The 15,908-nt window shown below is 55.1% G+C and overlaps 1 protein-coding gene across 1 annotated transcript; it reads right to left on the bottom strand.

The window, feature by feature from the left end:
* Positions 1 to 12,617: 12,617 nt before the first annotated feature.
* Positions 12,618 to 13,565, bottom strand: LOC308228595 (olfactory receptor 14A16-like; the record flags this gene model as incomplete). The annotated part of the gene is made up of 1 exon (XM_080631971.1): positions 12,618 to 13,565. One exon carries the CDS (start codon positions 13,563 to 13,565, stop codon positions 12,618 to 12,620), a length of 948 nt encoding a protein of 315 aa, XP_080488097.1.
* Positions 13,566 to 15,908: the final 2,343 nt, after the last annotated feature.

Here is a 15,908-nt window from a genome sequence, read left to right as displayed (position 1 = left end):
ACTGGACTCTGGTGCCAGGCAGGAACCTCTGCTGTTGCAAAGGGCAAAACTTCTCCCTCGCAACCCAGAGTGCAGCTGTGGTAGACAGAGTAGAGCACAGCCCTTGGAAGCAGAAGCAAAGGACTCCAAGTGCAGAGTGCTGCCCCCCAGCTGTGCACTCCCGAGGACCCTACGGGAGAGCTGTGCCTGTCTGGGGGCAGGTCACAAGCCCAGCAGGACAGGCAGAGCAGCCAGTCAGGGAAGTGCAGAGGAGATGTTCCAGAGAGACAGTCAGCTCCTTGCCCAGCAGAGCATGGCCAGCAGCCACCTCCAGTGCCAGACACCAAGAGAGCTGCCTGAACGCACCCTCCCCAGGCCTGGGCTGCACTTTCCCCCCACTCCCTGCCCATGTCTCTGCTGCCTGGAGCTGTCCCTGCCAGGAGCTGCTGCTCTGGGCCCAGCTCTGCTCCCTCTCAGTGCTCCCAGAGCCCATCCCATGGGCTGTGTGCTCAGCTCTGCCCTGCACACCCCTCCCAGCAGCAGGGCTCTGCCCAGGGGCAGCTCTGCCTCTGCAGGGTCTCAGGAGCAGCTCACACAAGTCCTGACAAGACTCTCGGTGCCTTCTCCAAAGCAGAGAAGGAAATTCCCAGCTCCCACTGCCCAACCTGCCCACCAAGAGTGGAAAACATCAGAGCTCAGAATCCTTCCCTATCAGGCAATCGCTGCCTCAGTGTCTTTCAGAAGGACCCTCAGAGTGATGTGGAGCTCTGAGCAGCCCTGTCCCACACAGCACCCTCTCCAGTGCACAAGAACACTTCTACTGCCCTGCCAGGGGTTGTTGCTTACCTCCAGCCCCTCTCCCCCACTATTGTGGGGAGCTCCCGGGCAGGCTGAGTGCTGACCCTGGCAGGCAGCAGAGTCCCTGCCCCTGCACACAGCCCCTGGGCTGCAGGCACCCTGCTGGCAAGGACAGCGCTGGGCACCCCTGCCTGCACACCCACATTCACAGCCTGCAGCCAGCCCCGGGACAAGGGACCTGCCTTGTCCTGTCCCTCACATGGTGCAGAGGGAAGCCCTGCTCTGCAGCACATCCTGCTCCTTATCTACACAGAGAACCCAAGAGAGTCCTCCTGACAGATCCCATGGACTGTCCGAGGCAGCAGCTTGAGCAGATCCCTCCAGGAACTGCAGCTGCATTGCCCTGCACCCAGAGCCTTACCATGCACAGGGCTGGGAAGGTTTCTCCTGCAGGGAGCTCTCAGCATCCTCCACTGCCAAGTGCCTTTAAGCTCTCTGAGGCTCGCAGGTCTCTCTTGGGTCCCAGCTCATCAGGAGAGGCCCAGCAAAAGGTGGTTCTGCCTCTGCCCCACTGGGCTCCCTCCAGGGATCCCTGGGCTCCAGAGGAACCCCATGGGAAACAGCATGAAGCAAGCCCTGATGTTCCCTCCCTCAGCTGGCAGACACACTGCCTGCCTGCAGTGTCATTTCTCTGCTGAGAGATGGAGTTTGGTGTAAACAAAGTTTCTCACAATTACAGAATCATTTAGATTCAAAAAGACATGTAAGATCAACTCCAGCTATTAACCAAACACTGTCATGTCCACCACTGACCCATGTCAACAAGTGCCACATCTCCATGTCTTTTAAAGGCCTCCAGAAATGGTGACAGAACCACTTCTGTGGGCAGCCTATTTCTTGTCCCATCATTAGGACAGCCAGACAAAGACAGGCTGGGATCTCCTTTACCCTTACTGATGAAGTGGATTCACCCTGGTTAGCTGAGGCATCTCCTCCTCGGTCTGTAGGCCTGGGGCTGGAAGGGGACTCAGCTCCCTCCCATGAACACCACAAACCCACAGGAGGTAGGATTCCTCCTGCCTCTGGTCAGGTCTTCCTTGAAAAGGCACCTACATGAGGGAGCTCTTTGTCTCAGCATTAACATCGAGGGGGGCCAGGAGTGAGGTGTCTGGGTGCATATCTCTGGAGACATTTGGCATTACAGGGCTGGTCAAAGTTACATGCAGATAATAGAGACAGGCCAAAGGTACGTGCAGGCTGATACAGAGACAAGACAACATCGTTGGGAATATTCTTGTAAGCGCTCAGAGGCATCAGGCATCAGTTGCTATCAGTGATGCCAGGTCTGTCCTTTCTGCCACCCTTTAGCTGCAGGCATTGAGTGAACACAAAGTACATCACTGCAGGGTCTTTACTCACTCCCTTGATGATTCAGCTAAGGAACAGCCCAAGCATTTTAACTGTGTGCTTGGCTACATCTGGCTTTCAGAGACAGCATCCTTTATGCACAGCGATGGGTCATAGCAAATCTCAGACAAGCTCAAACAGGAATTGAAGAGCACCAGGATGAGATGCTCCTACTTCAGAAACAGTTAAAGAAGAAACAAGGTAATGCAGGACCACCACTAAATAAAGCAAGAGTACATGCAGGTAGATCTCAGATAGCCTATCTCCTCTTTGCCTCAGTTACCACCAGCAAGATCTCTCAGGACTTTGTGCTTTGAGAAAGGACCCTGGATGGGAAAGGGAAACAACCAGCACTGGATGGGGATCAAGTCAGGGGTTAGGGTCTTTGCAGACTACACCCTTACCAGTCCATGAGACCAAAGGGGCAGCATCCAAGGTGCTGAGAGAATGTTTTTCACCAGGACCTGCTGGTCTGTTGCTGTCCCAGGAAAAAATGCACTGGACTCTGTGAGGCATCATTTAAAATGCTGTTCCCTAGATCTAGCTCTGTAAGGAGAGAATTGTACAGGTAGTCTCATGTCCCTTTGATGGCTGGAACCCCAAGAAGTGTAGCATGGAGACAAGAAGGATGAGGAGGGTGGATGCCCCCTGCATGAAGGGGAAACCTGGATTTCTGGAGGTCCTCTGTGTGACAGGGAACAGGTTGGGTTGGCTTTTGTGACTGAGGATCAGAGGAGTCAATAAGAGGGACATTGTGCTCAGTTACAAACTACTTGCTCAGGGAGGGGAAACAGAAAAGGTCTTTTGTCAGCACCTGAGGAATCCTGCAGGCTAATGAGCAGGTACCTTGCAGGTAATTGCCCTGGCAGTCCCTGGCCATGCAAAGCAACAGGGTGAAACAGTGGAGGGTCTTGGCACAACCGGTTAACACAGGTGCAGGGCGGGCCAACAAGGGTGATGCTCCCCTGGAAAAGCTGCTCAGGATGTGATCATCAGTGTCAGCCTTGGCTGTCATGAGCATGCAATAGTGGGGACTAAGATGCTAAAGGGCATGAGGAAGGCCAGCAGCAGAGAACAGACTCTGGACTTACTTGGGGACAATTCCAGGAGTTCCCATGGGAAGTGGCTCTGATGGTGAAGGAACCTGAGCAAGTCTGATAAGGATCCCTGAGCCTGGAATACCTGGAGGGCTTCCAAGGTCCTCCAGGGCTTTTGCCACCTTTCTGAATGGTGGTCAGGCTCCTGAGGGCTTTAGCACAGTTCCAGAGCACCTGCGCATTCTGGAATGCCCGGTGTTATTCCGCAGCCTTGCCAGAGCCTGCTGAGGCCTCTGCCTCCATCTAGAATGCTTGAGGAGATTCTGCAGGGTTGGTGCAGACTGCCAGGGCCCTGCCATGTTCTGCAATGTTGGGTGTCCTTCCAAGCGTGCTGGTGGAAGCACTTCCATGGGCATTGCTGGAACCCCCCAGTTTCCCAGCAGGGCCTTTGCCGCCTTGCAGTAGCCCCGATGTGCTGCCGCGGTGCCGTGGTTTAAGTCCAGTCAGTAATTCAGAACCACGTAGTCGCTCGCTCACTCCCCCCCCTTCCTCCTCCCCGCTCCCAGAGGGATGGGAAGGAGAATCGAAAAAATGTAACTCGCACAGGTTGAGATAAGAACAGTCCAGTAACTAAGGAATAGCACAAACCACCGCCGCTACCACCAATAATAATAATAGAATCATACAATCATAGAATAGTTAGGGTTGGAAAGGACCTTAAGATCATCTAGTTCCAACCCCCCTTCCGTGGCAGGGACACCTCACACTAAACCATGCCACCCAAGGCTTTGTCCAGCCTGACCTTGAGCACCGCCAGGGATGGTGCATTCACAACGTCCCTGGGCAACCCATTCCAGTGCCTCACCACCCTCTCAGTAAAGAATTTCTTCCTTAGATCCAATCTAAATTTCTCTGTGTAAGTTTTAACCCATTGCCCCTTGTCCTATCACTACTGTCCCTAATGAAGTGTCCCTCCCCACCATCCTTATAGCCCCCCTTCAGATACTGGAAGGCTGCTCTGAGGTCTCCACGCAGCCTTCTCTTCTCCAGGCTGAACAGCCCCAACTTTCTCAGCCTCTCTTCATACGGGAGGTGCTCCAGCCCCCTGATCATCCTCATGGCCTCCTCTGGACCTGTTCCAACAGTTCCATGTCCTTTTTATGTTGAGGACACCAGAACTGCACACAATGCTCCAAGTGAGGTCTCAGGAGAGCAGAGCAGAGGGGCAGGATCACCTCCTTCGACCTGCTGGTCACGCTCCTCTTGATGCAGCCCAGGATACGCTTGGCTTTCTGGGCTGCGAGCGCACACTGCAGCCGGCTCATGTTCATTTTTCATCGACCAACACCCCCAAGTCTTTCTCCACATGGCTGCTCTGGATCTCTGCTATCCCCAACCTGTAGCTGTGCCAGGGATTGCTCCCACCCAGGTGTAGGACTTTGCACTTGGCATGGTTAAACTTCATAAGGTTGGCATCAGCCCACCTCACAAGTGTGTCAAGGTCCCTCTGGATGGCATCCTTTCCCTCTGGCGTATCAACCGAACCACACAGCTTGGTGTCATCGGCAAACTTGCTGAGGGCGCACTCAATCCCACTGTCCATGTCAGCGACAAAGATGTTGAACAAGATCGGTCCCAACAGCGATCCCTGAGGGACACCACTCGTTACCAGTCTCCAGCCGGACATCGAGCCATTGACCACAACTCTTTGCGTGCGGCCATCCAGCCAGTTCTTTATCCACAGAGTGGTCCACCCATCAAATTGATGTCTCTCCAATTTAGAGACAAGAATGTCGTGTGGGACAGTGTCAAACCCTTGCAGAAGTCCAGATAGATGACATCAGCTGCTCTACCCCTGTCTGCCAGTTCTGTAGCCCCATCATAGAAGGCCACCAAATTGGTCAGGCAGGATTTCCCCTTAGTGAAGCCATGCTGGCTGTCACCAACCACCTCCTTGTTTTTCATGTGTCTTAGCATGCCTTCCAGGAGAATCTGCTCCAAGAGTTTGCCAGGCACAGAGGTGAGACTGACTGCTCTGTAATTCCCTGGCTCATCCATTTTCCCCTTTTTTGAAAATGGGGGTTATATTTCCCTTTTCCCAGTCATTGGGAACTTCACCTGACTGCCATGATTTTTCAAATATGATGGCCAGTGGCTTAGCAACTTCATTTGCCAGCTCCTTCAGGACCCGCGGATGGATTCCGTCAGGTCCCATGGGTTTGTGTACGTTTAGGTTTTTAAGATGGTCTCAAACCAGATCCTCTCCTACAGTGGGCCTAGGGTCCTCATTCTCACAGTCCCTGCGGCTGCCTTCCAAGACTTGGGTGGTGCGGTCAGAGATTTTGCCAGTGAAGACTGAGGCAAAGAAGTCATTAAGAACCTCAGCCTTCTCCAAATCCAGGGTAGCCAGTTCTCCTGAAAGCTTCCTGAGGGGGCCTACGTTGTCCCTAGTCTGTCTTTTACTCACTACGTACCTATAGAATCCCTTCCTATTATCCTTAACATCCCTAGCCAAGTTCAATTCTAACTGGGCCTTAGCCTTCCTCACCTGGTCCCTAGCTTCCCAGACTACATCCCTGTATTCTTCCCAAGCCACCTGTCCCCGCTTCCACCTTCTATAAGCCTCTTTTTTCCATTGAATTTTCCTGAGCAGCTCCTTATCCATCCATGGAGGTCTCCTGGCCCTCTTGCTGCACTTCCTTCTAGTTAGGATGCAACACTCCTGAGCTTGGAGCAGATGATCCTTGAATAACAACCAGTAGTCTTGGGCCCCCCTGCCCTCTAGGGCTGTGTCCCATGGAACCTTACTAAGCAGGTTCCTGGAGAGGCCAAAGTCTGCTCTCTTGAAGTCCAGGGCAGTGAGCTTGCTGCACGCTCTTCTCACTGTCCCGAGGATCTCGAATTCGACCATCTTGTTGTCACTGCAACCAAGGCTGCCCTGGAGCATCACATTTCTAACCAGCCCTTCCCTATTGGTGAAGCACGAGGTCAAGCATGGCACCTCTCCTTTTTGGCTCCTCTATTACTTGCAGAAGGAAGTTGTCTTCCACACAATCGAGCAACATCCTGGATTGCTTGTGCCGGGCTGTACCGTCCCTCCAACAGGTATCAGGGTGGTTGAAGTCTCCCATAAGAACAAGGGCCTGTGAGCTTGAGGCTGTTCCTATCTGCCTATAGAGCACTTCATCCACAGAGTCCTCTTGATCAGACGGTCTGTAACAGATGCCCACAGTAATGTCCCCCATCGCTGCTCTCCCTTTAACCCTGACCCACAAACTCTCTGTCGACTGCTCACCCGTCCCCAGACAGAGTTCCATACTCTCCAGCCTATCCCTAACATAAGTAGCAACTCCCCCTCCCCGCCTGCCAGGCCTGTCTTTCTATAGAGCCTGTAACCTTCCATTCCAACACTCCAGTCGTAGGAGCCATCCCACCATGTTTCTGTGATGCCTCCTACATCATACTCCCGTAGTCGTGCACACATCTCTAATTCCTCTTGTTTGCTCCCCATGCTACGGGCGTTTGTATAGAGGCATCTGAGCCGAGCTCCAAATGAAGCCAGCTCATTGGCTGGAGCAGCTGGAATATCTCTGCATCGCTCTGAGTATTTATTGTAGGTGCTGGCAACTGACTGGGTGTGTTGGGATGGAACAGTGTCCCCCTCCTCCAACACATCTAGTTTAAAGAAACCTTGACCAGTCTGGCAAGCCTGCTACCAAAACCATTCTTCCTCTTCTTTGCCAGACTAGCTCCACCAGCCCCCAGTAGACCTGGCCTACTAACTTGGGTCCCGTATTCAAAACACCCAAACCCCTGACTATGGCACCACTCTTTTAACCATTTCTTAACCTGGCCAATCCTCCTAGCTTTTTTAAGGTCCTCCCCTGTATCCTGGAGAATTGATGAAAAGGCAATCTGAGCTCCAGAGCCCCTAACCACCTCTCCCAGGGCTCTGTAGTCCTTCTTTGTGTTCTCCAGGCTACTGCTATCAACATCACTAGCACTCACATGGATCACCAGAAGTGGGTAATAGTCCGTGGGTCTCACTAGAGCAGGCAGCCTCTCTGCAACATCCCTGATCCGTGCCCCATGTAGGCAACACACCTCCCTCGAGACTGGGTCAGGCCGACAGATGAGTGCCTCTGTCCCTTTCAAAGTAGAGTCCCCTACCACTATGACCCGTCTCTTTTTCCTGGCAGCACCAGTAGTGATCTTCTTTACCGGCACACCAGACGGTTGTTTCTGGTGCAAGTGCCCTTCCTTCTTAGCCCCCCTGCAGAACAGCAAAGCGGTTCTGGGTGGGGACAATAGCTTTAGGAGGAAGCCCCTTGTTTTTAATTGTCCTCTTCCTCTTTTTTTTGTTGTTTTTTGTTGTTACTATTTCCCAGCTTCCTGGGTTGACAGCCTCCTCCACTCCTCCATGAGCTGCAGGGAACGCCTGAGGCCCCTGCACAGTTTGGGCCTGGAGGAGGCACTCCTGCTTCCTCTCAGCTTCCCTGACATCTTGCAGCCTATTAACAGCATCCCGCAGCTCAGCCCCTGCTGCAAGAGGACCTCCACCAGGGAGCACCGAGTGCAGCCCTGCCCATTCTGCTCCTTCACGAGTTCAAGAGACCAGTGCAGGCACTCTCTACACTCTGAGCTCTGCACTGCAGCCTCCCCTCTCATCGGCTCTGTCTGGGTGCCTAAGCTGGTCACTGCCGGGGCAGCCAGAGCAGAGCTCCCAGACTGCGACCCGGTCACACGGCCAGTACTCACCATCCCGCTCGCCTGCCCGCTCGAAGTGCCGCGCAAACTGCCTCGATCCACCCTGTTCGCTGTGCTCCAGGTCGCTCGCGCTCCCAGGGGCAGGTTTTTAACCAGTCAGGGCTGGTGCCGCTCTTCGTGGCTCCGCCCCCTGTGAGTCCCTGCTCGCGTCCCCTGAGCAAGTCCTGTTGAGGACCTGAGGCTCCCTCGGTGGCTCTGGCCGCTCTGAGTAAAGGCTCCTGGACGCTGATCTCCTCCCTGCTCCGGTCTTGGAGGCGTCCTCTCTCGAGCTACTCACCTCAGCAATTGACCGACAATAGTCGATACTGATCGATAATGACCACTTCAAATCTGCCGCCGCTCCTCGTGGCTCCGCCCCCTGTGAGTCAGCTGCTCGCGTCCCCTGAGCTGCCGGCTCCTGGGCAAGTCCTGTTGAGGACCTGAGGCTCCCTCGGTGGCTCTGGCCGCTCTGAGTAAAGGCTCCTGGACGCTGATCTCCTCCCTGCTCCGGTCTTGGAGGCGTCCTCTCTCGAGCTACTCACCTCAGCAATTGACCGACAATAGTCGATACTGATCGATAATGACCACTTCAAATCTGCCGCGGCTCCTCGTGGCTCCGCCCCCTGTGAGTCAGCTGCTCGCGTCCCCTGAGCTGCCGGCTCCTGGGCAAGTCCTGCCGAGGACCTGAGGCTCCCTTGGTGGCTCTGGCCGCTCTGAGTAAAGGCTCCTGGACCCTGCCATTGCCCTGCTCCTAGAACCTGCCATTGCCCTGCCGCCTTCAGCAATGCTCGACGGGCATGCACGGGCCTTGCCGCAGCCAGGCAGGTCCCCTTGTGCTGAGCTCCCAGGGACAGCACCAGCAGCTGCACTGCCCAGGGGCTGCTCCTGCCCTGACACCTTCTCAGCACCTCTGACACCAGCAGCTCCTGCACACAGAAGGCTCCTGCTTCGCCCCCAGCACCTCTGCAGGCAGAGCTCAGCTCCAAGCACATGAACAAGCCCAGCGCCTCCTCCTCACCCAGCCCCTGCTCCTACAGCTGGGATGGCACCAGCACATCTCCTGACAGCTTCTCCTCCCTTTAGAGCACGCACCCACCATGGGTTTCAAGGCAACACTAAAAAAAGTCAAAGAACCCGTACCTGGATGCGCAGGGCAGGCACGGGAGACGCAGCCTCCCAAGGGAGGGCTCTGCTCTGCACTGGTTCCTGCAGGGCTCTGGCTCCTTAAATAGCCCACGCTCAGCGTGGGGGCCCCGTCACAATGGGCGTCTCCACAGCGACCACCACGGCTTTGTGATGGCGGCAGCATCGTGCCCATGGCACTGGGCACCCAGGGGTGCTGCGGGAGTGGCCACGGGGGGACCAGCCTCTGCCCTCTGCTGCCAGAGCCGCAGAGTCAGTCTCAGTAAGAGACAAACCTCCGGCCCTGCAGCAGCCACGCTGGGCTCCCCTGCACCCCTCATGCTCACAGCATCCTTCATCCCGCAACCCCACAAGAAAGGGATGGCTCCATACCATCAAGTGCTTCCTTTTACTTCAATCCGCATGGGAAACAAACGAGATTCCTGCTTTCCCTACACTGTGCACTGTTTACTGTGAGCACAAATCCCACCGACTCAATATGCAGCCCTACAGCCAGACCCGATAGGGCAGACTGCCGGGGGCCAGCCCCCACCCTGCCCCAGCCCCAGACAAGACTCTGCTGTGGAAAAGCAACCCTCAGCTGCAGACTGAGAATCTGCCCATGGCAGGGAAATTGCAGCGACCACAACTATGGCCACAGGGAGCTGGGGAGCAGGAGCCGCTCCACACCTCCACCAGGCTGCTGATAGGAACGAGACGGACCCAGGATGGGCACGGGACACACACGGAGGGAAGGACCCACATGGAAAACCTGGCAATCAGCAGCTGAAGGAGCAAGGCGCGGGTCGGAAACCCGCAGGAATTAGAGAGAGAGAAATAACTCACCCACCAGCCAGCAGAGCCCTGCTGCCAGGAGGGGTGTGCAGGGCAGAGCTGAGCACACAGCCCATGGGATGGGCTCTGAGAGCACTGAGAGGGAGCAGAGCTGGGCCCAGAGCAGCAGCTCCTGGCAGGGACAGCTCCAGGCGGCAGAGACATGGGCAGGGAGTGGGGGGAAAGTGCAGCCCAGGCCTGGGGAGGGTGCGTTCAGGCAGCTCTCTTGGTGTCTGGCACTGGAGGTGGCTGCTGGCCATGCTCTGCTGGGCACAGTCCTTTGCTTCTCCCCATGAGTGCTCCGTGATCTGCCCTTTGAAACCGTGCTCCCTTGCTCTCAGCACAGGACAGGTGTTTGTGGGGGTTCTTAAGAGCAATTTGTGTGTGAAGGCATCTTACAGGCAGTGGAAGTTTGAGCAGAGGGCAAATGGGAAAGGACTGATGGACACTGCAGCTCTCCTGGCTCTGCACTAATCTGCAAAGAGCTGAGAACTTCTCCCTGTTTCAATACTCTTCAGGTTTTCAGTCATACAGAGAATGTGTTATAATCCTCCCCAAAAAACCACCTCAGCAGTGTTAAGCCAGTAAATAAATAACACAGTCAAAGTGATTCTAGGGCCATGCTGAGCCTCTCTTGTGCAGACCAGACTCCTACATGTAGAGAACTTTACAATTACATTGGATTTCATCTGACATCCCTTGTGAACATCAGAGCTGGGCAAAGCAATGCTTCAGATATAAGATGACTCCAAACCAACCTGGCCTTGAACACTGCCAGGAATGGGGCAGCCACAGATCCTCTGGGCACCCTGTGCCAGTGTCCCACCACCCTCAAATAGAAAAAATTCCTCCGAATGTCCAAACTAAATCTCCCCTTTTTCAGCTTAAATCCATTCCCCCTCGTCCTGTCACTACACACCCTTCTAAAAAGCCCCTCTCCAGATTTCTCGTAGGCCCTGTTTAGCTATGGGCAGATGCTGAGATGTCTCCCTGGAACCTTCTCCAGGCTGAACACCCCCATCTCTCTCAGCTTGCCTTCATCGGAGACGTGCTCCAGCCCTTAGAGAACAGCAGTTAATGGCTGGACTCGGTGTTCTCAAGGGTCTTTTCAAATGAAATGATTCTGGGATTTCATCTGACATCCCTTGTGAACGTCAGAGCTGGGCAAAGCACAGCTTCAGAGCAAACCTGACTGCCATCCAACCTGGCCTTGAACACTGCCAGGGATGGGGCAGCCAGAGCTTCTCTGGGCACCCTCTGTGAGCACCTCAGCATTCTCACAGGGTAAATCTTCCTCCTAATGTCCAAGCTAAATCTCCCTTTTCTCAGCCTAAAGCCATTCCCCCTTGTCCTGTCACTGCACACCCTTGCAGAAAGCCCCTCTGCAGATTTCTTTGTAGGCCCTGTCTAAGTATGGGCAGATTGCTAAGATGTCTCCTTGGATCCTTCTCTTCTCCAGGCTTAGCACCTCCAGATCTCTCAGCCTCTTCAACAGAGAAGTGTTCCAGTCCTCAAAGCATCTTTGAGGTCCCTCATAAGCCCATTATTGTAAGATAATAAGAGAACAGAGGTTGGAAGGAACCGCAGGAGGTCTCAAGTCCAACTCATCAGGAACAGGGTCAGAGAAAGTGGTTCAAAGCTTGATTCAGTCTGAGTTGGAAATCCCCAAGGCCAGAGACTGCACAGCCTCTCTGGGTGACCTGATGCAGCACTTGCCTGAGCCTATGGGAAAAAGGTTTCCTTATGTCCCGGCTCAACCTCTCCTCTGTCACTATCGCTCATTGCCTTTTGTCCTCCCCCCAGGCACCATGGTGAGGAGCCTGGCTCTGTATTCTCCATGGCCTCCTTGCTGGTACAGGCAGCCAGTCCCCGACAGCCTTCCCTTCCCAAGATCTCAGGTCCCCATCAGCCTTCCCTTCTCCAGGCTGGACAAGCCCAGCTCCCCCAGCCTCTCCCCACAGGCACCGTGCTCCAGTCCCTGCCTGTCCTGAGGGCCCATTGCTAAACCCACTCCTGCTTGCCAATAGCATTCCTGAATTGGGGATCTGAAACCTGGATGGAGCATTCCAGAGCATCCCTTCCCTTGTTCTCCTGCCATGCTCCTGGTCATACAGCCCGCCATGCTGCTGTCCTCCCTTGCTGCCAGGGCACACGCTGCCTCCTGTCCAGCTCCTGCCCACCCAGACCTTTCCCATGGGCTGCTCCCAGCCAGGCAGCCCCAGCCTGGGCCATTGCAGGGGAGTCCCCTGCAGGGACCCCTGTGTCCCTGTTCTCCTGCCCAGGACACCCTGAGAGCTCTGCAGCGCCCCCCATGCCATCCCATCTCCCCACACCAGCACAACAGCCCTGGCCCTTGGGCTCCTCAAGAGCTCTTCCTGCTCCAGGCACAGAGCAGCCATCCCAGAGCTGGAGCAGCCAGAAAGCTGATTTCGTTCCCCTTCATTCCTGCCATGTGGGGACATAGCACAGAGAAGAAGTTGATGCAGGATCATTTATTTAACTCAAATACTGTGAGAGCCCCCTCTGACACAAAGTCTGTGGGTAACACAACACGAGTGGCTCCTTAAGCAGGAGGAGATGAAAATTGGCATTTCTATGAAGGAAACATCGTCACAAATTGAAACAGGAAAACAAATGTAAAGCAGCAAAGACAGATGTGGCCTGTCATGACCTACAATGGAAGCCCTTTCCAGGTTAAAGCAGGCAGTGTATGGCTGCTGAAACACATCCAGTCAGCAGCTTCCTCACAGCATCCTTGAGCTCCTGGTTCCTCAGGCTGTAGATGAGGGGGTTCACTGCTGGAGGCACCACCGAGTACAGCACTGACACCACCAGATCCAGGGATGGGGAGGAGATGGAGGGGGGCTTCAGGTAGGCGAAGATACCAGTGCTGACAAAGAGGGAGAGCACGGCCAGGTGAGGGAGGCATGTGGAAAAGGCTTTGTGGCGTTTCTGCTCAGAGGGGATCCTCAGCACTGCCCTGAAGATCTGCACATAGGACCCCACAATGAAAGCAAAACAGCCAAATATTATACAGACTCCAATCACAAGCAGCCCAACTTTCCTGAGGTAGGAATGTGAGCAGGAGAGCTTGAGGATCTGGGGGATTTCACAGAAGAACTGCTCCACAGCATTGCCTCGGCAGAGGGGGAGTGAAAATGTATTGGCTGTGTGCAGCAGAGCAGTGAGAAACCCAGCGCCCCAGGCAGCTGCTGCCATGTGGACACAAGCTCTGCTGCCCAGGAGGCTCCCGTAGTGCAGGGGCTTGCAGATGGCCACGTAGCGGTCGTAGGACATGACAGTGAGGAGAGAATACTCTGCTGAAATGAAAAAGACAAAGAAAAAGACCTGTGCAGCACAACCTGTGTAGGAGATGACCCTGGTGTCCCACAGGGAATTGGCCATGGATTTGGGGACAGTGGTGGAGATGCAGCCCAGGTCCAGCAGGGAGAGGTTGAGGAGGAAGAAGTACATGGGGGTGTGGAGGTGCTGGTCGCAGGCTGTGCTGGTGATGATGAGGCCGTTGCCCAGGAGCGCAGCCAGGGAGATGGCCAGGAAGAGCCAGAAGTGCCAGAGCTGCAGCTCCCGCCTGTCTGCGAATGGCAGGAGGAGGAAGTGGGTGATGGAGCTGCCGTTGGCCATGTGCTGCCTCTGGGCATGGGGCACTGTCAGAGGAGAAAAAGACAGTGACAGGTTAGGACAGGAGGGATGTCAGATACAGAAGTTCAATTTACACACTCACGACTCTGAACACTTTCGGTCTGCATAGGAGAGGCTGAGCGTGACTTGGTCATGATTGTCTCTGAGGTTGGTTGGTTTGTTTGTTTTCCCAGTGTCACAGCTGACAAGTGACTCTATTAGGGATAAAATTCCTAAGTAAGATTTTGAAGGCAACTGTGAAGAGTCTGAGCATGGGACAGACAAAGGGGCTCAACTGCCTGTGGGTTTGTGCCTACTCAAGGTTGCTGCAGAGTCCATCACTCTGGTTCTCAGCTGCCCTGCACTTTTCAGAGAGACAGTCAGCTCCTTGCCCAGCAGAGCATGGCCAGCAGCCACCTCCAGTGCCAGACAACAAGAGGCTTCCCCAGGGCTGGGCTGCCCTTTCCCCCCACTCCCTGCCCATGTCTCTGCTGCCTGGAGCTGTCCCTGCCAGGAGCTGCTGCTCTGGGCCCAGCTCTGCTCCCTCTCAGTGCTCCCAGAGCCCATCCCATGGGCTGTGTGCTCAGCTCTGCCCTGCACACCCCTGCCGGCAGCAGGGCTCTGCCCGGGGGCAGCTCTGCCTGTGCAGGGTCTCAGGAGCAGCTCACACAAGTCCTGACAAGACTCTCGGTGCCTTCTCCAAAGCAGAGAAGGAAATTCCCAGCTCCCACTGCCCAACCTGCCCACCAAGAGTGGAAAACATCAGAGCTCAGGAAGGTAAATGCTGCCTCAGTGTCTTTCAGCAGGACCCTCTGCAAACGTGCTCAGAGTGATGTGGAGCTCTGAGCAGCCCTGACCCACACAGCACCCTCTCCAGTGCACAAGAACGCTTTTCCTTCCCTGCCAGGGGTTGTACCTTCCCCAACAGCTTCTCCCCCACTACTGTGGGGAGCTCCTGGGCAGGCTGAGTGCTGACCCTGGCAGGCAGCAGAGTCCCTGCCCCTGCACACAGCCCCTGGGCTGCAGGGACCCTGCTGGCAAGGACAGCACTGGGCACCCCTGCCTGCACACCCACATTCACAGCCTGCAGCCAGCCCCGGGACAAGGGACCTGCCTTGTCCTGTCCCTCGCATGGTGCAGAGAGAAGCCCTGCTCTGCAGCACATCCTGCTCCTTATCTACACAGAGAAACCAAGAGAGTCCTCCTGACAGATCCCATGGACTGTCCGAGGCAGCAGCTTGAGCAGATCCCTCCAGGAACTGCAGCTGCATTGCCCTGCACCCAGAGCCTTACCATGCACAGGGCTGGGAAGGTTTCTCCTGCAGGGAGCTCTCAGCATCCTCCACTGCCAAGTGCCTTTAAGCTCTCTGAGGCTCGCAGGTCTCCCCTGGGTGCCTGCAGGCACTGCCCCAGCCCTGCTCCTGGCCAGAGCTGTCTCTCTGCAGCACTGCCCGCTTGCCAGCATCTGTCTGCATCCCAGGAGCCAGGCCCAGCTCAGCAGCAGAGGCCCAGCCCAAGGTGGCTCTGCCTCTGTCCCGCTGGGCTCCCTCCAGGGCTCCCTGGGGCTCCAGGGGAACCCCATGGGAAACAGCCTGAAGCAAGCACTGCTGTTCCCTCCCTCAGCTGGCAGACACACTGCCTGCCTGCAGTGTCATTTCTCTGATGAGAGACAGAGCTTGGTCTGAACAACAAGATTTTGTATAACCAGGGAACCATTTAGGTTGGAAAAGATGCTTAAGATCTAGCCCAACCATTAACCAAACACTGTCAAGTCCAGCACTAAGCAGTATCCACAAGTGCCACATCTAAATGTCTTTTAAATACCTCCAGGAATGGTGACACAACCACTTTTGGAGGCAGCCTGTTTCTTGTCTCATCACCAGACAGGACAGGCAGGCCAGGACAGGCTGGGATCTCCTTTACCCCTGCTGACAGGAAGGGATTTATCCTGGTTAATTGAGGCATCTCCGGCTGGGATTGTAGCCCTGGGGCTGGAAGGAGACTCAGCTATGTCCCATAAACACTAGGAACCCACAGGAGGTCCCACTTCCTCAGAAGGTGAAAATGTACCATTCTATAGATGATGTCTTAATCAGAGGAGTTTGCCCCAAAGAACTGCAGCAACAGCAGTGTGTAAGCAATCCATGGTGCAGAAGTTGAAGTTCCACCTAAGGAATGTCAGAAACCAAGCAGAAAGCAGTCAAATTGGGGGTACTTGGTGGATAGCAGCAGTGCAGTGATTGCTGCAGACACCTGCAGAAAAACAGAACAAGGGCAGATGCCCCACTCTGGGAAGGAATTACAACAGCTTATGGGTCCTCCAGGATACTGGAGGAAACATGGACC

This window comes from Psittacula echo (genome assembly GCF_963264785.1).
Source record: "Psittacula echo genome assembly, chromosome: 19".
NCBI classification, from domain to species: Eukaryota; Metazoa; Chordata; class Aves; order Psittaciformes; family Psittacidae; genus Psittacula; species Psittacula echo.
The sequence above is the reverse complement of the archived record's forward strand: the minus strand, read 5'-3'. Positions and strand labels throughout refer to the sequence as shown.